This window comes from Brachycentrus maculatus, unplaced genomic scaffold (assembly GCF_059751285.1).
Source record: "Brachycentrus maculatus isolate JH-2025_06_01 unplaced genomic scaffold, ASM5975128v1 h1tg000122l, whole genome shotgun sequence".
Lineage (NCBI taxonomy): Eukaryota > Metazoa > Arthropoda > Insecta > Trichoptera > Brachycentridae > Brachycentrus > Brachycentrus maculatus.
The window spans coordinates 2,081,150-2,105,475 of NW_028280875.1; the positions used below are offsets into that span (position 1 = coordinate 2,081,150).

The window sequence follows — 24,326 nt, forward strand, 5'->3', positions numbered from 1 at the left end:
TAATTACATATTTTTATGTTTGTAATGATTGAGTCCGCCTCTATGGTGCAGTGGTTAGCGCGCTAGGCTATCGTGCTAGAAGGCTCAGGTTCAATTCCCTTTTTCTTCTAACCCTTATCCGCACCCAACGGTGCATAGGGCACTGCATAGTATTGACGCAGTGTTATTGACGCGATCGTTACTTACACAAAGGCAGGGTGATCACTCCTGCGCTTCAGGGACCAGTCCGGGATAATATCAAATAAATATTATAGTGTAAAATCATAGAATAATAATAAATATTATAGGTGCATAGGGCACTGCATCGTATTGACGCAGTATAGGGGTTAGAAGAGAAGTTATATTTGTATTTAAATCATCTGATATCCCACAAATTTATGCCAAATCAACGAACACAGATTTTTTTTAGATTGGACCTCATTCATTAGACGTGTCGACAGTATAAAGTATTTCATTTTTAATATTTAACTAAGGCGTTTATTTTATTAAAATATTATATGTATTTATGATAGCCATGGAGTGTGATACAAGTTATCTAAATGCTGATAAATATTTTAAAGATAAAGTTACGACCTACGTTGGTAATCCATTTTGCTATCATTTAAAAAATATTGTGATATTATTTACGATTATTTGAAATACTCAATAGATTGCAATAGACTGCGCCGGATCTAGCGCCTGGCACTTATAGAAAAGGGACATGGATATACAGGCGTGTGAGTTTGTAATCCCCCTCCCTTGCGAGCAAGTGCCTTGGAGTCGAGTGGACCCACGTAGGTCCGGAACTGACAAGACGCATCAACATTACGAGAGATATTGACGAAGCGATACCGGACTTACTACCTCTTACGACGAAATAATCTTCTTTTCTCCTTCTTCTTGCACTCGTCTGCACCTAATGGTGCATAGGGCACTAGTTACGCTTCTTCTTCTTCTTTATTAGGACTAAGTCCTGTCATTCTCCGGTCCACTCCTGGGAGGTGGAAGACCAGCTATCCCTCCATCGTTTAGGTGGTCTTCCTGGGCGTCTGATCCCGCTTATGCTGCTATCCGCTGCTATCCTCACCACTCGATCCGAACTCGCTCTTCTCACATGATTTCTCCAGAAACGTCTTCTTTCTCTTCCCCATCGCACAACATCTTCAACATTGCAGATTTTTATTATTTCAGAGTTTCTAACTCTGTCGCCAAGTGTTAGGCCTTCAATGGAGCATAGAGTCTTCATTTCACTAGCTAAGCACTCTAACTAATACAGCACGGAGGCGGACAAATCACAATCAAAATAATACATGATAATCAATAGGATGCAGTGCTCTATGCACTATTGTGTGCAGATAAGGGTTAGATAAAGAAAGAAAAAAACAAAAATAAAAAAGATGAAGAAAGAAAAAAACTAAAAAAAATCTTCAGATCATCGTTCTTCATGTAAACTTACAAATCGTAAAACACGTCCCTTCTACATTCTTGCTAGTAATGTTCAGATTTTAATGACATATGTATTAAAAACCTTCAGTATGTCGTTCGTAATGCATGTTTAATTCTTCAAACCGAAACATAACGTCATTCATTGTCATGTGTTATAATAACAAAACATTTATAGAGACCGTAAGTTAAACACATAATAACACATAACCAGTGTGTAATTCTTTCATATGTGAAATTGACATAAGTGATTATCAATGGTTGAGGCGCTGTTTAGATTTACCCGAGATAGGGACAATTGAAGCCTGAAGGTGATCAGTCCTGAGGCGCAGGACTGATCACCTTGCTTTCATGTAATTAACAATCAATATAACACTGCGTTGATTTGATGCAGTGCCCTATGCACCATTTGGTGTGGATAGGGTAAGAAGATAAAGAATATCACATTGGACTAGTTCCTGAATTCCTGCTCCTTCATGTAATTGACAATCAATATAACACTGGGTTGATTCGATGCAGTGCCCTATGCACTATCGAGTGTGGATAAGGACTAGTCGAAGACAAAGTAAGGAAACTATGTATTGTAAACCAAGAAACATCTTAAAAAATAAAAGGGGTTTATTTTCATTTATTTTTAAATTTCAACAAAAATATAAGAAAAATATGGAAGTCTGGGCATTTATATGAAAAAATAACTCCTACAATTGGAGATAATCCAGATTTGTTAACAAGTATTTGGACACACTCAAAATTTTGTATTTTTGATTTATTCAAAGTACGCTTTATTTGAAGCTCCAACCTACGTCCATCTTTCCATCAGGCGTATAACGCAAAAAAAAATCGATATTCCCATGTTAGAAAAATGGTATGGCATTCAATCCTCCCCGCCTACGGATAAACAAATCAATTAGCTAATATATATCATTTAAATATTAGAGACGGCATTGACGATTTATGAAGGTCAAACACCTGTCCAAGTTTAAATGTTTGATCAAAAGATTAGCACACAAGTTTACAAGGCACATATTTGCATAAGGACGTCGCTCTAAAATGGTATTATTGATAGCTTATCAATGTTTAGGCGATATCGAGGCAATATAAGCCTAATCGATATTTTATTACTCGCTAGTATTAAATTTTTACACAATTTTAAATTGCAAAGATACAAAATGATATTTTTATCTACAATATTTTGAGTGTCTAAATATTTTGAGGGTTTGTCAACTAAGGAGATATTTATATTCACATCTCAACATAGGTGAAGAAGAATATGAAAATCTGGGTACTGACAGAACTGGTCATAGGCTGGTTTAGCACCCAGATTTGTGAACAAAGATTTGGAAACACTGGCCAAATTGTATGTTTAATAAAAATTGATAATCCCGTTTTCAGGCGTCTCCTAGTATGTAAAATAATCTGGGATGAATCTTACATACATTTCATGAAGGTCTCTGTTGTAAATCTCTGTTGTGTCGGGTTGTGGTCCCGTGGTTAGAGTCGCAGACTCTTGAGTCAGAGTTTCTCGGTTCGAAGCCACCTACCACTATTTGATACCTATTTCTAATAATGAGCTGCTTAGTCTCACAGAAATAGTATGAAATTGAAGTATTTTTATATATAATAAAAACACTAAAACTTCTCTTTTTACTAAAAAAATAAATAATAAAAAAACTTATTCAACTCAACCAAAGATGGTGCCGAGAACTCACATGTGAGAGGTGTAAATGATAACGTTTATGAGCTCCAAAATTTCAATAGTGTGTAACATTCACCAATTCTACCCATTATTGACTACCACACTACTCAAATTCTTGGATGTTCTATATATATGAACCAATTTAGAAACTTTGTTCTTGAATCACTAGAACTTGACTAGAGGCATCTATTAGTGAGATGTAAAGAAGCTTTTTATTAAGCAGAAACAATTATGAGATGCCAAAAAATAATATGAAAAATAACTCCTATAATTGGAGATAATCCAGATTTGTGAACAATTATTTGGACACACTCAAAATGCTGTTCTTTCTTCACTCATTCGGTTCACATGCCCAAACCATCTCAACACACCTTACTTAATTTCATCGATAATGCATATCTCAGCCTGACATGGGACATGAGTTATTTACATAATATATGCTTTTTAACAGCAATCCATCAAACCTTTATTATGTAGTTAATTTTATCACCTGTTAACTGTCTTCCATCAGAAGGCCTTGAAGAGATGTGCTCATATATACTTGATTTGTGGCTAACATACTTATAGTTGCATCAAGGTACCCACACATTAATAAAACTATAAATGACGCGTATAGGGCTACCACAAATTCTCTTAATAAATATTTTTTTGTTAAAAAAAACGTATATGTGTGTTTTTTATTATTTACAAAAATACTTCAATTGCATACTATTTCTGTGAGCCTAAGCGGCTCATTATAAAAAATAGGTATCAAATTGTGGTAAAAAGAGTTTGAACCAAGAAAACTCTGACTCAAAAGTCCGCGACACTAACCACGGAACCACAACCAGACACATAATATGTAAATAAATCATTAAAAAATACTTTCGCAAAAATTGGCTATTTTATGTACCACTAGTTGTTCCGGACCATGTGTTACTGTGGCCCACTCTGGTTTAATGGTAAAGAAACAAAATAGGAAGCACACATTTCTAATGCTTAATTTCAATACTTGTGAAGCAATAAAAATATTGAAAATCTATGGAACAACAATCCAATTGAAAATATTGGAAATGCTGTTATCAAGAAGCATGCTGTCCACCATGAGTTATGTTTTAGTATTGCGTGATTTGCTGTTAGGTTCAACAGATGGTGCTGCCATTACTTTAAAAAAGGCTGTAATTAAAAATGATAACTTTAGGAGATTTAAACAAAAATTAATATTTTTATTTATGTATGCAATATAAACTTTCATTTCAATAAAACCTTCAGTTTAAAAGACCAAACAATAAATCGTTGCCAAATTTGGATGCAAAATACCATGACGTAGATAAGGTTTTGCAAACATAAAGAAGCATTTTCTAACTCGGTAATTTATAACATACTTTTTGCACATCCTTTAGTTTCACATTACTTGTGGTCACCCGGTACCTACTCGGAGTATTTTGTAACCTTCGCTCGGATAATTAAAAACCTTGTTTTTCACTCATTTCCAATGACACTAACTGATTTGTATTTCAAGTCATTTTTTTAATTTGCTACGGTCTTATGCAATTGCAATGGAACAAATGGCTTTAGAAATGACTCGTGCATGTACTGCCTTAATTGTATGAGGCAACTTCACACTTCGGTGATTTCCTACTATTTTATATTAATTACAATTAAGGATTAAATTTTGATTAGGTTAATTTAAAAATGATAATAATTTACAACATTTTGAGTGTGTCCAAATACTTGTTCACAAATCTGGATTATCTCCAATTACAGGAGTTTTTTTCCAATTTTCATAAAAAAGCTTCTTTTCATCTCACCAATAGATGTCTCTGGTGAAGTTCTAGTGATTTGATAACAATTTTTCTGAATTGGTTCATATATATAGAACTCCCAAGTTTGAGTAGTGTGGTTGTCAATAATGGGTAGAATTGGTGAATGTCTGGATTATCTCCAATTATACGAGTTATTTTTCATATTATTTTTTGGCATCTCATAATTGTTTCTGCTTACCAATAGATGTCTCTAGTCAAGTTCTAGTGATTCAAGAACATCTTTGATGAGATGTCAAAAAATAATAAGAAAGAACAGTATAACAAATTTGTGAGGCAAATGGGGTTGGTGATAGAAACTGAGGACGACCGAGGAAAACTTGGCAATTGGTAATTCAGATACTTGATAGTGGTCAGGTCAGAAGTTGGAATGATCAGCAGGCATGTATGAGGACATGCATGAATGTGGAAGAGGCGAAGATTGTTAGCGAAGACAGATTGGTATAGCGTTCAATTATCTCTGCCTATCCTACCATAATATATTTTTAATAATATTTATTTCTTAATTGATTCGGCAGTCACTTTGTGGTAAAATCTATCCATTTTTAATTAATGTTTTACTAAGTAAATACCACTATTTCTTAAAATCTACTGTGACACGTGTTTCGATGTATTCCGCATCTTTTTCAAACACCGTATGTAAAGCTAATTATAAATTTTGGGTCCTTGGGACGTTGAAGGTTGAAGAGGTGGTAGTAGCTGTTTCTTATTTTTATTTATGTATTTAATTTCTATTTTTATTCCTTATCAGTGGGAACATACACAATAGGGGAAGGCTTAGTCATTGTCATATTGTTAATTATGGGTTTACGGTTATTTATATTTTTATGAATTTCTATTGTTTCAAAATGTTGCAGTTTATGGCTTTTAGTATTAATTATTTATAGGATTTCTACGTTATTGTGGTTAAACGCGTGTCACAGTAGATTTTAAGAAATGGTGGTATTTACTAAGTAAAACATTATTAAAATATTTATTTGGTGAATACCATTATTTCTTCAATTCTATTGTATTTTTTTTAAAGGTATAACTTGCAAAGCCTCTACTTTCAGAGGTTTGTCTGCAGGTAGGATAAGGAAGGTAAATGTGAAAAACACATCACAAATACCCAGACCAATTTCAATTAAATATTTATTAAATTTATTTTGCAATTGGTGGAAATCGAACTCGCGATGCCAAATTCGCAGCCAAGCGTCTACCCAACTAAACCAAGCAATATGGTTTTTGAAAATGCATTGAAACATGTGTCACAATATATTTTAAGAAATAAGAGGTATTTACTAAGTAAAACTTAAATTTAAAATGGATACATATTACGACAATGTGACTGCAGAATCAAATTAATGAAAACATTTACAACATTTTGAGTGTGTCCAAATACTTGTTCACAAAATCTGGATTATCTCCAATTACAGGAGTTATTTTCATATTATTTTTTGACATCTCATCAAAGATGAAGAAGAATATGGAAGTCTGGGCATTTACGGGGCTGACGACCGTCATAGGCTGGTTTAAGTGATCACTTTACACACGTGTAACATTCACCAATTCTACCCATTATTGACAACCACACTACTCAAATTCTTGGAAGTTCTTTATATATGAACCAATTTAGAAACCTTGTTCTTGAATCACTAGAACTTCACTAGAGACATCTATTGGTGAGATGTAAAGAAGCTTTTTATTAAGCAGAAACTCTTATATTAGTATGTGAGGTCCAAATCCTGGATTATAATCACACACATGAGAAACGCCAGAAAATACCATTTTCATTTTTATTATTTAAGCTTATAATTTGACCAGATAATTTTTTTACAACATTTTGAGTGTGTCCAAATACTTGTTCACAAAATCTGGATTATCTCCAATTACAGGAGTTATTTTCATATTATTTTTTGACATCTCATCAAAGAATTTGAGTAGTGTGGTTGTCAATAATGGGTAGAATTGGTGAATGTTACACGTGTGTAAAGTGATCACTCAAACCAGCCTATGACGGTCGTAAGCCCCGTAAATGCCCAGACTTCCATATTCTTCTTCATCTTTGATGAGATGTCAAAAAATAATATGAAAATATTTGTTTGATGTGTAAAAATTGGCTTCGGCCATGAATAAATAACTAAATACGTGATAAACTAATAAAATTTTCAATGAAATTCAGCCATCGGCACATCAAAGCACTTTCGAAAAGTACAAACGAATCACAATAATTATCAGGAAACGTGTGTACAACGTGATTATCATTTTTATTGTTTAAAAAATGTGTTAATCGCCGACTGAATCAAAGTCACATCTCAATCTGCAATTGTAATTTTGCGATTTTTAACCGCCATTAAAACGTAATTTAAAATATACACACACAAAGGAAATTATGCATCACATCAGACGTCTGCTTTGCAATGCGCGTTTTCACTTTTCAAGAGCATTATGCAAATTTGATCAAAATGAATGAACAGATGCGTAAACAAAGAAAACAAAGAAAAACAAAAGAATACTACTTTTGTTTGTTTTTTTAAATCATTATTATTAAATTTAATTTAATCAGTCTGGCCCGAAAATAGGTTACAATGCGAAACGATGGCATTGGCACTTTGCAAACAAAAGTGTGATGAATTCACTGGCTTGAAATCACAGGGGTCAAAGTGACATTTAAATTATAACATCTCAACATAGATGAAGAAGAATATGGAAGTCTGGGTACAGTGCTTGTAACCTGTTATGGACTTGTTAAGTGGTCACATTACACACATGCAACATCCACCATTCTACACATTCTACCCATTCTATCAATAATTGACAGCCACATTGCTCAAATTTTCGGAACTCCTAGATATATTGATCTATATCATGATGAGTTCACAATAGACATCTATATTGGATTGAAAAAAGCTTTTATTTAGCAGAGACCTTTCTTTATTTGTATGCAGGATCCAAACCCCGGATTATTTTTACATACTGGGAAACGCCCAAAAACATTATTTTTAATTTTTTAAGTTTATAATTTGACCAGTTATTTTTATTTACCACATTTAAACATAATCACAATGTTGTGAGACATCTTATATATATATATATATATATATATATATATATTCGTCCGCCTCCGTAGTGTAATGGTCAGAACGCTCGGCTACCGTTCTGGAGGTCCCGGGTTCGATTCCCAAGGGGGGTACAAATAAATATAAGTGATTTTTTCACTGTAATATTTATTCAATATTACCATGGACTGGTACCTGAAGCGGAGGGCTGATCACCTTCCCTTCATAAGTAAAACGATCATGATAACACTGCGTTTATAAGACACAGTGCCCTATGCACCATTGGGGTGCGGATAAGGGTTTTATTATTTTATTATTATATATATAAATATAAATATATATATATATATATATATATATATATATATATATATATATATATATATATATATATATATATATATATATATATATATATATATATATATATATATATATAACAACATATATTTCTAAAAGCTTAATCAAGTTAATATTTGATTTTGTTTTGTAGATATGACGTCATTCACAGCACGCATGGATTCTAAGTAGTTGTCAGTCAATCAATAAAAGGTAGGTACTTTCAGAAATGAGTGTGTGAGATAAGTATAAGTAGGTACCTTAGAAAGATTAATCCATGCCTTGTACATACACCAAGGTTGCCCGAGGCATGCCCATATAGGGATGAATCTTGTATGGCATAAATGACTTATTTCTCAATAGAATAGCTAATAGTAGAAACTCTAAATTATATGATTTCTACATATATTATACATCAAGTATACATAAGTACATATATGGAGGAATTCCAAATCCAGCTATGATATTTTTTAAAAACATTTTAAGTGTGTTCAAATACTTGTTCACAAATCTGGATTATCTCCAATTATAGGAGTTATTTTTCATATTATTTTTTTGCCATCTCAATACACATGAAGAAGAATATGGAAAAATAATAATAATTAAATATTGAGGATAAAATATTATAATTTTTTATGTTTTTTTTGTATTTACTGGTGCATAGGGCACTGGATTGAATTTAGGCAAATTTGTCTTGATTGCAAATTATGTGAAGTCAAGATGATCCATATCATTTAAAACCAAGTCAGTCGTGACATAAAAAATGATAATTTTTTAAAAATAAATTTTATTGACTGCATTAATTTAGTACATACAAAAATTATTCCGCCTCCGTAGTGTAATGGTCAGCATGCTCGTCTACCGTACTCGAGGTCCCGGGTTCGATTCCCAGGGGGAGGGGGTTAAATTAATGTAAGTGATTTTTTCACTGTAATAATTATTCAATATTACCCTGGACTGGTACCTGAAGCGGAGGGCTTTCCTTCATATGTTAAGGATCGAGATAATACTGCGTTTATATGATGAAGTGCCCTACGCACCATCGAGTGCGGATGAGGGTTTTATTACAAAAATTATTAGTGACTATTTTTTATATTTTTATATTTTTAATTTATTCACTTTATTTTTTTGAATACATCTGCAGTCCGATATCTTTTAGGTAAGCATCGATATAAAAATTATAAATTAAGATTTATGTGCCGCGCTCGAGAAGGGAGTTTATTAAAATAAATAAATGGATATCTCTTCATATGAGCACATTTAATAAGAAAATCGATGGAATAAATTTAAATGAATCAAACACTTACGGAACTATGTCCTTCGGCTAACTCTTTTTCCGAAATCGGTCTGCATCTCACAACCACTTTAACACACTCATTAAGGGCAGTACGCGGCCGCAAAGGTTTCTCCATTTTTCACAGGTCTAAAAATACACGAAACAATTCACATTCCAATAAAAACAAACTATATATCAACCCTTGTAAAAATTATTGATCCGAACGAAATTTCGCTAACAACCGAAAATAAAGTACACCTGTTAATAAACAATGGGTTTTTAGATGTATAACGATGAATTGAGACATATAAACTTAATCAGTTAATATATAATGCGTTAATTAACTGAGTAAAACAATCGAATAGCGCGCACCTACGATCTCATCATTTATTATTTTCGTAATATGTCAAATTTCCCGTCCCGCCCGTTATCAACCAAAAATGATTCGCCGGAAGTGTTTCGTTATAGCACACTGTGCACAATATTGTTACACTGTGAAGAAAAATCTATTCGTTATTCATTGCCACTAGGCAACACCGCTCGTAGTGTTGGATCAATATCGATAATATCAGCGAAATAAAATTCAACAAGCTTATTTGTAGAATGGGTGGAGGCGCTAATTTCGATATTTTTAAAAAGCAATAATTATTTTTACCTACAAAAATTTCAAAACTGAATATAATAATAATAATTTGGATAATTTGTATAGCGCCATTTTCGTAAAATACTACCTCAAGGGCGCTTATAAAGACATGGATAATAATAATAATAATAAGGTGATGATGATAATGATATAAAAAAATGGATTAAAACGTCGTCTAACGATCTCGGGCTGTCGAGTCTGGAGCGGGGAAAAGATGAGCCGACGAATTAATACGCCTTCTTCTTGATCCCATGGGCTGGAGAATGGCCAAGGTGTTGGGCAGGACATTTGAATGACATTTAGACAATTTTATTTTTAGCGTTTTACAGATAAGTATGGATTTTTTTATTACACTACAGTCGCCATTTCTTTTGTATAAAATGATTTTTGTCATGATTTTTTTTCATGTTCATAAAAAAAGAAAATAGTTTAAATTTGACTTTGGTAACATAATATTTATTTTATACATTAATTACATCAATTTTAGCATTAAAAACTAATGGTAAAATTTATGCATGATATTTAAGAGTTGAAAAGGTTATGAAAATCCCCCCTAAAGGTCCCATTAAAGAAGGTAAATATAGAAAAATACAACCCTTCTAAGATACCTACGTAGGCATGAAAAAATAAATATACAATTTAAACCCTTATCCGCACCCCAATGGTGAATAGGGCACTGCATTAAATAAACACAGTGTTATCTTGATCGTTAACACACGAAGGAAAGGTGATCAGCCCTCCGCCTCAGGTACCAGTCCAGGGTAATATTGAATAAATATTAGAGTGAAAAAAGTTACTGATATTTATTTGACCCCTCCTGGGAATCGAACCCGGGACCTCCAGAACGATAGCCTAGCGTACTGACCATTACACTGGAGAGGCGGACAAAATGGACCCATCATTATTTTTGACATATTCAAAATGTCAAAATCTGTGGTTTTAAAGTATTATCTATGACTTATTTTTTCTGTCAAATGTGGTCGCGGTTTTGTTTATATAAATTAGTTAGTCTGTGGTTTTGTTGCATACAGCCTAGCAATAAATTTCGAATTTCGTGGATGGAACCTCGTTAGTGAAAAAATAAAATCTGTTGATCTTAATATTTTATTTGACAAGTGTTTTAATATTTGAGTGTTTTAAATTTTGTGAAATGTTTTTGAGGTTATCTGTCGAATTCTATGTTTTAAACATTTAGACTACAACTCTTCGTATTATTACTTTATTTTTAGAAAATATTATTACGTTGTAAATATATAAATTTTCAAGATGTTCGGAAAACCGTACAAGACGAAAGCTCATAACAATCTGAAGGGATCAGCCAGGTACTGAATATACTGTTTATTAATTAGAAAAATCAGCTACAATCCGGTTCGGTGGAACAAATACACAATTGTATTTTTTTTTGCAATATCCTATTTTCCTCTATTCCCTTTCCTATATATTAGCGATATACAGGTAATTTTTTATATCCCAGCTGGACTAAGCGATGGGTGCAGTATTTTGTACTACTAGATAGTATTATAAAATAAAATAAATATAACAAAATAACAACAACAAGAGAAATATTTGTGTTTTTATTATTTACACAAATATTTCAATTTCATACTATTTCTATTTCTGCTCATTATTAGAAATAGGTATCAAATTGTGGTAGAGTGGGTTCGAACTGAGAAACTATGACTTAAAAGCGTCTGCGACAGTAACCACAACCCGACACAAATAGGTAAAACCACTCACGAGTAGGCATAGGCTATGAAACTTATAAAGTTAAAGCCTGAGTAGGGACATGATAAACGGTGTTGCATAAGCCGTAGCTAGATTTCAGAGTCTCTTGGACGTTATGGAATAAAATTGTTTTTTTTTCAGGAAATCATTGGTAACAAAAATCCAGGCTGCCTTTCCGTGTTTGAACGAGGCTGACTTGAAGGAACTGGTGCCCCTAAAAGCCCCCCTGTCCTCCATGAAGGTGTCCGCGCATTCGGGAGAAGACGTCGTCATCCACATAGTAGACAGCCTCCCGATCATGATGGAAATGTTTGACGTCCTCTATCCGACCGTGTATGCCATGTGGAGGTGTCCCCACATGCTGCCGACCCTGACCATCTACAATACGGTTGCAAGCAGAGTGAGTATTTACATATCGCTCACTCATTTCAAGAACGTCATAAATCAAAATACTTGATTTTTCAGGAGAACGTTTTTAAAGATTAAAAACATAATACAATGTATTAAAAATATATATCGAGCCGCTTACTGAACTTTTTACTGCGCAACATTACTTTTTAGGTAAAACCTGAAGGTTTTTTCTCCATTTGCAAAATAAAGTATATTTAAAAAAATAATTATACAATACCTTTTCTTCAAAATGCAAAAACAACATTTTCTGCCCTGTAGCGGGTAAATATTGAGTTAAAAATATGCCTCTTTTGCTGGGATAGAGTACATTTTCTGGGCATTCCGAAAACATGCACAACTGAAAATTGACGATTTTTGATTTATGACATTCTTGAAAGGAGTGAGCGATATATGTACATGTTTTGTTTTTCATCTACATTAGATTTTAACACAAATCAATGAATACACAAAAAGATTTTAACCCTAGGCCACGGGACTTTTTTCAATTTTACCTTAACATATTTCAGACGGGTATTTTTTTACGCCTGCGGACCGCTAGCGACGGGATTTGATAATTGTGTGCACATAGTTTAGACCTCAACACAGAGATTTGTACATAATATTCATATCTTCTTCTTTTTCTTTTTCTATATCCTAAGGATCTGTTTGTGCCTCCGCTTGTAGCTCTTGGGATGTTGACTCCCAGCTGTCTTTCCACCTTTTTGGAGGTCTGCCTGGAGGTCTGCATCCTTCGGGGATTCCTTGAAGGGCAATACGTGGAAGTCTGTCATCTGACATACTGTTTACATGATCATTCCAGTATCGCCTTTGTTGTTGTCCCCACCTCACGATATCCTCCGGATGTCGGTATTTCTTACTCGGTCTCTCAATGTGTTTCCGGCTATGGATCGGAGAGTCTTCATCTCGGAGGTTCGAAGTCGAGATTTTGTTCTGGAAGTATCTGCTCTTGCTTCAATCCCATAAGTGGCTATTGGTCGAACACATGTTTTGTATATTTTCATTTTACTTTCTATTCTCATGTGTTTGTTCCTCCGCACCGAGTTTCTGAGGCATTCGGATATAACTACAGCCTTATTAATTTGTTTCTGTGTCTCACCATAGAGGTCACCGTAACTACTGACATCAACTCCAATATACTTGAATTTAATATTCATATAATAACATAAAATAATTCCTTCTTTTCTGACTTTGAAATTAAGCCGGCGCAGAAGGTAAAAATACCCTTCCCGTTCTTAAGCATCAATCAGCCAAACGGGTAGAAAAACCTTTCTTGTCCTAAGTGTGTTAAGGCTACAGATATCCATCTCATCCTGGCGAGCAGGAACCCTATTATGTACAGACTTTTAGTTGTTTTTTTTAAATTAAATGGAATAAATTTATAGTTTTATAATAAGTCTATCATATTTTATAATTAAGAATTCAATTAACTTGACATTGGCAAATGCAATGTATTTCATGTGCAACACCATTCCATATTAAAAAAAAAAAGTGTGTTAAGGAGAGTGTTCTAAAACTGTGTTAAGATATCAGTGAAAATTTGTTTGTTTTAGTTTCAAGATGGAATATACCACGTCAGCAGAGGCCATTTATATATCCCCCCGCGAGGAGGGCGGTTACCAATGTTCAAAAAAGGATCCCTGGTCGCTGTCAATATGACGGACAACAAGGCGGCCATTCTGGTCGGAATTGCGGGATATTCTACGGCAGATTTGCCTCAAGTAGTAAGGTTTGTTTCCATTGTTATTTTCATTATTTTATTTCATCTTACACATAATTACAAATAGCAGTAATGTGCCTTCATTGAGTTTTCAGGTTACAGTGGTTTTCGTGGCCCCTGTTTTGCAACTTTCAAAACAATGAATAAAAAATAGTTTCTTCTGTTGATTTAACATTTTTTTATGGGAGTTTTTTTTGTTTGTTTGCATATTAGCATGAGAGATTCAATTTTTATGTTTATTATCTTATTTTATTTATTGTTTCGGCATTAACTTTGTGGTAAGACATGTTACAATAATTAAAGAAAACACTTCGTTTTTTACCACTTGAGTTTTATTATAGACTACATGTTTCAGAAGTTAAACTTCCATCATTCAGGTCTGTATAATAACTAAAATATAAAATATAAAATTTTTCTATAAATAAGGAGAGGGGAAAGTAAGGGGAAGGGGTTAGGAACGGAGTTTGAAAACAAAGGAAAAATTGAAAGCAATGGCGAAGAATTTTGAAACAATATATTATTTAATAAATTATTATTAGAATTCAGGTTTTTTTGTATTTCTAAATTTTCAAGATAATTCATAATTTGGCCTTTATATGGAACAAGGTGTAATAATTTTAATTTATGAGAGTGAAATGAGTGATTAGTATCTATTATATAATAGATACTAATCACTCATTTCACTCTCATAAATTAAAATTATTACACCTTGTTCCATATAAAGGCCAAATTATGAATTATCTTGAAAATTTAGAAATACAAAAAAACCTGAATTCTAATAATAATTCATTAAATAATATATTGTTTCAAAATTCTTCGCCATTGCTTTCAATTTTTCCTTTGTTTTCAAACTCCGTTCCTTGACTAACCTCTTCCCCTTACTTTCCCCTCTCCTTATTTAAAGAAAAATTTTATATTTTATATTTTAGTTACTATACAGACCTGAATGATGGAAGTTTAACTTCTGAAACATGTAGTCTATAATAAAACTCAAGTGGTAAAAAACAAAGTGTTTTCTTTAATTATTTTATTATCTTAAATCGGGGTTTCAAATTCTCAAAGAAGGATTTTGGTAGGGTAGTCAGACGGTTTTGAAGACTAATTTAACAAATATATATATGTAATTTATTGATTCGGCATTTACTTTGTGGAATGACATGATTATTTTATTAAAATTAAACACTTTAATTGCGAGGAGTCTAAGAATTAGAATAAGAGAGCATCGCCGTGGACTAACAAGTAATTATTTTTCGGAATTTGCAAATCATATCATGGAAACTAACCACTCATTTGACTCTCATACACTTAAATTATTACACTCTGTTACAAATAAAGGTCAAGTCATGAATAATTTAGAAAATTTAGAAATACATAAAAATTTAAATTCAGATAAAACAATAATTAATAATATACTGTTTCAAAATACGTCACCATTATTATCAATGTTTCCTTTCACAAAAAATGTCGTTCCTTAACCCCTCTCCCTATATTTATTAACCTATATATACACCTAAATATATTTTTGTTCGTTAGTTTTAATTTGTACCAGAAGATGAAAACATCTGTCGTTTTAGAAACTAGTCGTAAATAAAAATAAAACTCGATAAAGTGGTATATTCTAGTGTTTAATTTTAATAAAATATATATATGTATAAATGATGTGTGAAAAGTGGAAAGATTGATAAAGATGTGGAAAGGAGAATGGAAACAAAATGAATGGTGTTCTTCTTCTTCCTGGCTACATCCCAGCTTATTGTCCTTGTAGACTGCTGGGGTCAGCTCTCCTCGTCCTCAGGTTATAGGTCCTTTTGCCCTGGACAACATCGCCTAGGTCATGCCTTCAAATCATGTTATCTTTCTGTAGCACCCATGAATTCTTTGATCTTCCTCTAGATAACTTTCGAGGAAGATCCATTTTTGTTGCCTACATGTTCGGGTTCTCTGCGTCCTATATGCCAATACCATCTCAATAGCTTTTCCTTTACCTTCCTATTAATGTCTGTTACGCCCAGGCTTCCACGAATGCGTGAACTCTTTTATTTTGTCTCTAAGGGACACTCCCGCTGACCTAAACATTCGCATTTTAGCGGACTCTAGTTGCCTAGAGAAGGTGCTATACATCGTCCAGCATTCGGAACCGTGTAGGAGCGCGGGTCTGACAATTAATAGGTAGACTTTTCCCTTTAATTTGGTGTTTCGAAATCATTTATAGCAAATAAAGACCTAAAGTGAGGAACGAACAGTAAAACAAATTTATCAGGTGAATGTAGTTTGAAATAGGAGCAGAGGAAGACTGAGGAAAACTTGACATCAAGTATTTAATCATCATGTGGTTATGTCAGGAGTCGGAATAATTGGCAGTTATGTATTAAGCAGTTATGTAATAATGTAGTTATGTATAAAATTTGTTTGCAAAATAGAGTAGTGTGGCATTCTATTGTCACGAATGGTTATGTATGTGTGGAATATCTCCTTTAATACGTATGTTTATTATGTATACTATTTAGATATATTTTTATGTTTAAATTGTAATGTAGGAATAAAAAAATAAAAAAATCATAAATTAATTTTCTAGAGGGCAGTGTGTGAAGACTCTACAGATGTACGGGGATTTGCTGTGTAAGTTTGAAAAGTTCAACCGGGTCGAAAGGCCTCAATTAGGAGCTCCGTATGTTCTCGATGAGACGAGTAACCAAGTTGCCGAGGACCTGTCTAAAGTGAGATTTTTTATATTAAATTTAAATTTTTTATTATTTGATTTTTTTATATTATAAGATTTTTTATACCGTGAGATTCATTTACCTGAAATTTTGTCTACCTTTTCATTCACTCAAGAGAGGTCAACAATAAAAATAATAATTTTGTATTATTTGTAAACCGCCATTTTTGTAAAATACTATATCAAGGGCGCTACACTGTGATTTAATTGACGAAAAGAAGATGGTGGCAATGCAATCTTTTTAAAAATAAAATTGAAATTATCTTTTTACATCATTTTGAAATATGAAATATGATGTTAAAACAAGATAAAATAAAATCACTTTATCAGCTTGTGACAGGTCATAAGTCCTTTAAATCCAGACTTTCATATCCCTCTTCATGTCAAAGTTATGTCATGTTAAGATGTCAAAAATGTAGAACATATTAGACACTATTTTTCATCATTAAGTATAGTAAAGATCTGTTCTGATTTTGATTGATAAATTTTCAGATGGAGATTAATGATGAGGAATTATCAGACGATAGCTCTAATGGGAATACGGATAGAAAGAATGTGCCGGAAACTAATGAAGATACCCTAGAAAGCAGTTCGCTCCAATCACCCGCAGAACAGAGTACCGTAGACGAAAATGGATTCCCTCTTGATATGGACGACCTTTTGAAATACTGCCTACTGTCCGTTTTCAAAACACAAGGAAAGAAAATGGTCCTTCCGCTAAAAACAAATTTATTCTACGCGTAAGTCTATGCCGTAGTTTACTCAATATCTTTCTTGGCTGGTCCCCTGGACATCAGGTCATGGCATGACATGGGGTCTTCCATTCCAGAAATAAAAAGTAAAAAAATATTTTAAATATTAAAATCAAAGACTGATTTAGGGTCTGCTATGTTGCATATTTTATTTTTTAAAAAAAACATAAAAATACAAAAATTAATTTGTCACAATTGTTTCGCCTTGTTAGGGCTTTATGAAACCACTGTCAGTAGCTTGATAATGCCCTAACAAGGCGAAACAACGGTCACAAATTTAATTTTTTGTTTTTATGTCTTTTAAAAATAAAATATACAACTTAGTAAACCCTTAAAAATCAGTGTTTGATTTAAATATTTAAAATATAAATTAAGGATTTCTAAAAATTAAATTCCAAATCAATAAATAAAAATAAAATGACTACCTACATGTACGCTGAAATGATGAGAAGTTAAATGTGAATAAAAAATTACAAAAAAATAAAGTTTATATATTTGTGTATATGATAACAAGAACAAACTGTGATTTTTTAATTATTATTTGTATTTTTCAGGAATCACATGACCACATTCTGTCCTTCGGAGAGAAGTTTGGACGTGAAGAAATCTAGTTACAAGAAAATGGCTAAGTTCTTAGAGGCGATGGAGAAGGTATGTAAATAAATTGTGGTAGTTATTTTTTAATATTTAAAATGTTTTAATGTGAATATAATGACCACTTTCATGTATTTGAAACACTTAATCATGTCAAGTTTTCCTTCCTATTTTGCGATAATTATATCTCTTCCTTTTTTTTTAGGAGGGAATTCTTCAAGTGCAGGCCATAGAGAAAGGAGTAGACGCCATTGTCAAAGTTGATTTGGCACATCCTTCCATCAAATCTCACACCGTTATAACAGAATCAGAGAGCGGGGTTAGTTTAGGGAAGAAAAGTGAAGATTCTCCAAATTTCTCTGCACCCGCCGTCAAGGAAATGTATAAAATAACGGCAGCGGTGTTACCACTTTTTGAGCCAATGAAGTAAGTATCAGTGACAGCGTGCGTGCTGGTAACATTTTTTTTATTTTGACATCTCAACATAGATGAGGAAGAAAAAGGTAGAAGTCTGGGTATGTACATGGATTACTATCTATCATAGGCTTGTTAAATGATCATTTTACACATGTGCAACATTCACCATTCTACCCATGATTGACAACTACACTACTAAATTTTTTGAATAACCTAGATATAGATATATTTGAACTCATATCGCTCACTCCTTCCAAGAACGTCATAAATCAAAAATTGTCAATTTTCAGTTGCGCATGTTTTCGGAATGCCCAGAAAATGATCCCAACAAAAGAGGCATATTTTTAGCTTTACCTGCTACAGGGCAGAAAGTGTTGTTTTTGCATTTTGAAGAAAAGGTATTGTTTAATTATTTTTTTAAATATACTATTTTTTTTTCAAATGGAGAAAAAACATTCAGGATTTACCTAAAGAGATCTGTTGCACAGTAAAAAGTTCAATAAGTGGCTTGATATATATTTTTAATACATTGTGTTATATTTTTAAACTTTAAAAACGTCCTCCTGAAAAATCACGTTTTTTGATTTATGACGTTCTTGAAAGGAGTGAGCGATATGTATTGTGTTATGATCAATCTCATAACACAGTACATATGAGTTCACAACAGCCATCTATGTTGGGTTGAGAAAGCTTTTATTTAACAGAGACCCTTTTATTTGCGTGTATGCAAGATCCAAACTGCGGATTATTTTTACGTACTGCGAAACGCCGGAGAATATGATTTTTAAATTTATTCACCTTATGATTTGACCAGTTATTTTTATTCACAACATTTTAAGTGTGTCTTAATTATTGTTTACAAATCTTGGTTTCTCCACTCTAGCTCTTTTATACTTAGTTTTGTTATTGAATGACTTTATGTATAAGCGGGTTGATATTGGTAATTAAATGAATTTTATTTCAGTTACAAGAGAGGACAAGCCGTGACGGGTTCTCAAGTGACTAATGTTCTGGATGCGTATGTGAGGAGAAATAACCTACAAAACACCAATGACAGAAGGTAAATACACTTCATGACATTATTTATTCATTTGGCATTAAACTTGTGGAATAATATGATGATTTGAATATAAAAATAAAACATTAGGACCACTTTTGAGTTCATTGCATAAAGTGAACAACGAATGATAAGGAGAGTGTTATATTACTATCTTCTTCTTCAACTTCAAACCCTCATCTGCACCCGATGGTGCATAGGGCACTGATTTATATTAACGCAGTGTTATCTTGATCATTAACACACGAAGGACAGGTGATCAGCCCTTCGCATCAAGTACCAGTCCAGGGTAATATGGAATAAATTACTATACCACAATGTTTACAATGCTTTTTAACACATTTTAGTCGGGCGCTTCGAACAATAGACTCTAGCCTATAGCGGATGTTTTTCACAATTAGCGCAAAAATGTATCGCTTTCTTAAAATTGACACAATTTCTAAACCAAATAATATTTTAGATTAAAATTTTCAAAGAAATCATATATGACATTTGATCATCAAAAATAAATCATAATCATAATTTTTAATTAAGTATTCCGTATTTCACAATTTTAGAAGCATTGTAAACTCTACAAAATAGTCTTCCCCTCCGAGGTATCATTCCCTATACAATGCTAATATATTCAAATAATCAAATACCAAACAGTAAACAAAACAGTGCAAGCGGTATGAAAAATAGTCCAATACTTGAAATGACTCAAACTAAACTGGAGATTGAGATTGCATAAAAACTCTAGATTTCTGGCGATGCCTTTACAAGCGACACACTAGCCAATCCAGACAAGGCATCTCAAATAACGTCAACGGACTGTCGCCTAGCACCCAGGTAGCAGATGACCCTTCAACGCGTTTTATTTCACGCTGATAACAAACCTGTATATTGCCGTTTCCCGCCGATAACCGACAGTCGACAAAAACGGCATTTGCCGTGTCCCGCAGTTGACCGACAGTCTGCAAAAAACGGCAAATGCCGTGTCCCGACGGCAACGTGTTAATATACAAAATAAATTCATTGCTTGTTAGTTTGTATTTTCGCTTGTTCATGTAAACATCTGTAGTTCTCAAAACTGGTCATGTTTACATTAATAAACTCACCACTGTTCTTATTCTTTTTTTTTAATATTCCAATTTATGTTTGGTTGTCATATTCATAGATCCAAGTTTCATCACCAGTAATGACGCGTCCAACATCCAAATTCACTCATTCTTGCATGTCTTCACATACTCGAAAACGATGTTCCGTTTGAAGGAAATTGAGGTTTTTTGGATCGGGTCGAACTGCGTCTACTTTTCCCCGCTCATAAAATGGCCAAGTACTCTATATTTCCTCTCTGCTTTGGTTCTGTTTGCAGTTTGGTAAACGTAGATCCCCACCTGTCTCACATTACCAACGCCGATGTGCACATCACCTGGGAGAATCTCAAGTCCACCATTCTGAAAAAGATGACCAACTGCACGGAGATGACCTTCGCCGACGGGTCATCCACAATCAACACGGGGAAACTTCCCATGATCACGATGCAGGTCGCCAACAGATCAGGCAACAAAAAAGTAAATGTTTTTGCACATTTTATTTTTTTTGTCCGCCTCCATGGTGTAATGGTCAGTGTGTTTAGCTACCGTGCTGAAGGTCCCGGGTTCGATTCCCAGGGGGGGAGGTGAAAATAAATATTAGTGATTTAACACTGTAATATTTATTTAATTTTACCCTGGACTGGTTCCTGAAGCGCAAGAGTGATCACCTTGCCTTCATGTAAGTAATGATCAAGATAACACTGTGTCAATTTGATGCAGTGCCCTATGCACCATTAGGTGCGGATAAGGGTTATAAATAAATATTTTTTTTAATGGACACGTTACCTTTTTAATGCGCACTTAATTTTTTTTAATGGACACATACTTTTTTAATGTAAAATATATATATTTTTTTAAATGGTCTCTTATTTTTTAACTTACTTACTTACTTATAACCCTTATCCGCACCCAATGGTGCATAGGGCACTGCATAGAATTGACGCAGTGTTATCTTGATCATTACTTACATGAAGGCAAGGTGATCACTCTTGCGCTTCAGGAACCAGTTCAGGGTAATATTAAATAAATATTACAGTGTAAAATCACTTATATAAGTTGTTGGCGCAAAAATTTTGAGAATTGTAAATTTCAAGAAATTTGCAGAAATGTTCAATTAAATAATTCGCAGCGCCCTTATGATGACACTGCTGCTCCCCAGGGAGCCGCGGCTCACACTCTGGGAATCACTGCTCTACACCGTTGTTTATTTCTTCCAGGTGACATTAGTGAGTAATCTCCACTACTATGGAATAAGTTTAACGGCGCTGAGTAAAGAGTGCCAGCACGGGGTGGCGGCGTCGTGCAGCATCACCAAAAGTCCCGGCTCCAAGTTTGATCAATTACTCGTTCAAGGAAATCAGGTTAGATCACACTATTATTATTGTTATTATATTGGACATTATAGTAGACGCTCGACTGCAAAACTGGCGTCGTGGGTTCGATTCCCGCCAAGTGCAAAATAAATTCAAGAAAGATTTATTTTCAATTGGTCTGGGTGTTTGTGACTTATTTTTCACATTTACCTTCCCTATCCTTACTATTCTACCTGCCGACAAGACTCTTATAGAGGCTTTGCTGGTTATTCCTTTAAAAAAAAATACAAAATATATAATTTTGTAATAAACATACTTATATATATTTAAAAATAAATGCAACAGAGAATAAAACTATGTAGATGTTTTATCTCAAGTTGAGGCACCTATAATATTTATATATCATCCGTAGGGTCAATAATCTAGTGATTGATAGAATAAATTATAATATCTTGTTAAAATATTTTTACCTCCAATGAGTCTAGCCAATTACGTTTAATCGGTAGTTGCGCTGGCGGGAGCATGTTTAAATAAGGACATAAAACACTTCTTACTGTAGCTAACATTCTCCGTGTAAAAGGATTTTACACAGAGAATATTACCCATTCTTACTATCCCACCTGCAGACAAGCCTCTAATAGAGGCTTTGCGGGTTATTCCTTTAAAAAAAAAGATGTAAGGTAGATGTGGCATTCATAGCGACTGTTTTGGTTTGAAATTGGAGGAGTTTTAGATCAGGGAGGCTGATGCCATTCCACAACTTAAAATCTGGAGTTATGTCTTAAAAAAATCTTCCACTATGTACTACTACTACTATCATCACATTGTTTCTCTGCAGGGGTAGACAGTCTTCTGTCCTGACATACACTCCTAGCTTCCTTCACATACATACATCTAGTCTTACATCCCCTCCGATTACACTGACTTTTGACACCACCAGATTTTAGGTTCTGATTGATCTGTTTTCCTGTTTCCATTCCCAAATTTACTTTCTTAGTCTTCCTCTCGTTAGCCATTCGCTCCATGTCTATATCAACTTAAAGAAATTTTCTTAATCTTTTCCATTGCCTTACATTCCTTTCTAATACATATCTTCATTTTCAATTCTGTCACGATTTTACACACATTTGTCTGAGAAAAGAAATTAAAAGTCTATGAAGTAGAGGCTTTGGGGGTTAGTTCTCTTGAGAAACTCAGAACTCTTGCAATGCCTGCTATCAGTGAATGTTTTAAGTAACATATTTTTCAAACACCGTATATCCATTTTTAATTAATGTTTTACTTTGTAAATACCACTATTTCTTAAAATCTACTGTGACACGTGTTTCGATGCATTCCGCATCATTGTAAACACGTGTCACAGTAGATTTTAAGAAATAGTGGTATTTACAAAGTAAAACATTAATTAAAAATGGATAGATTTTACACAAAGTGACTGCCGAATCAATTAACATATTTTTTACCTATTCTTCTTCTTCCTGGATCCATTCCAACTTATCACTTTCGTAGACTGTTGGGGTCAGCTCTCCTCGTCTTCAGGCTGTAGGTCCTTCTTTCGTGGGCAACGTCACCTAGACCATGTCTTCAAATCATGTTTTCTTTCTGCAGCATCCACGAATTCTTTGGTTTTCCTCTAGTTGTCTTTCGAGAAAGTTTCACGGCGATTGCTTGGTTCACAATATGATCAGGTTCTCTGCGTCCCATGTACCCATACCATCTCATTTTATTATACCTATCATTACATGACAATTTTATTATTTTGCAGACATATTTCCTGGCTAAGCATCTGACGGAGTTCTATAAGCTTCCAAAAAGGTTTATAGAGGGCGCTGAAAAGGTTCTAGCTAGCAAGAAGAAATAAGGAGCTTACTTTCGATGTAAAATACTTTATTGGATTGATCTGTGTACATAATTGTAAATAATTTCATTTCATAAATGAATTTGTTCATAATGATCTCTTTTAATAAAATAATATGACAATTCACATAAGCGTTTGTTTTTTTTTACTATGAAAAATAAATATATCCATAATAAAACTATGAAAAAATTATATATTCAGAAATTTATAAAATATATACATATATATATTTTTTCATTTGGTTATCCACACAAAAAGTTTGTAAAATAAATCAGTGATTGATTTTGAGGGCTGATATATTTTAAATTATATACATAGTAGTCGTACAGGAGAAAGTGACAAACTAACAAAACATAAAATGTTCAGGAGGACCATTTAAGTCATTTTGCTTGGCAAGAAAATAAACATCAATGCAGTTGGTCATTTTCAACAAGTCAATATATTATACTAACAAGATTAAAATCGCTATTG

General features: G+C 33.4%; 2 protein-coding genes across 5 annotated transcripts in view; one reads left to right on the forward strand and one right to left on the reverse strand.

Moving 5' to 3' along the window:
• Positions 1–10,069, reverse strand: part of Klp68D (kinesin-like protein 68D) — a 36,626-nt gene extending 26,557 nt beyond the window's left edge. Inside the window, exons 1-2 of one of the 4 annotated variants that reach the window (XM_088260061.1) lie at positions 9,946–10,069; positions 9,605–9,720 (exon numbers count right to left, since the gene is read on the reverse strand). In XM_088260061.1, the coding sequence (XP_088116187.1) occupies positions 9,605–9,709 (105 nt within the window). In that variant the 5' untranslated portion in view covers positions 9,710–9,720; positions 9,946–10,069. Of the gene's footprint in view, positions 1–9,604 lie in introns of all 4 variants that reach the window. The other 3 variants (XM_088260064.1, XM_088260062.1, XM_088260060.1) reach the window with 3 other exon arrangements.
• A 1,102-nt stretch (positions 10,070–11,171) lies between these two features.
• Positions 11,172–23,981, forward strand: eIF2D (eukaryotic translation initiation factor 2D). The gene is made up of 11 exons (XM_088260066.1): positions 11,172–11,538; positions 12,083–12,341; positions 13,903–14,078; positions 16,645–16,786; positions 17,281–17,528; positions 18,095–18,191; positions 18,340–18,560; positions 19,516–19,611; positions 20,963–21,161; positions 21,902–22,045; positions 23,763–23,981. Exons 1-11 carry the CDS (start codon positions 11,483–11,485, stop codon positions 23,856–23,858), a joined length of 1,734 nt encoding a protein of 577 aa, XP_088116192.1. The 5' UTR covers positions 11,172–11,482; the 3' UTR covers positions 23,859–23,981.
• Positions 23,982–24,326: the final 345 nt, after the last annotated feature.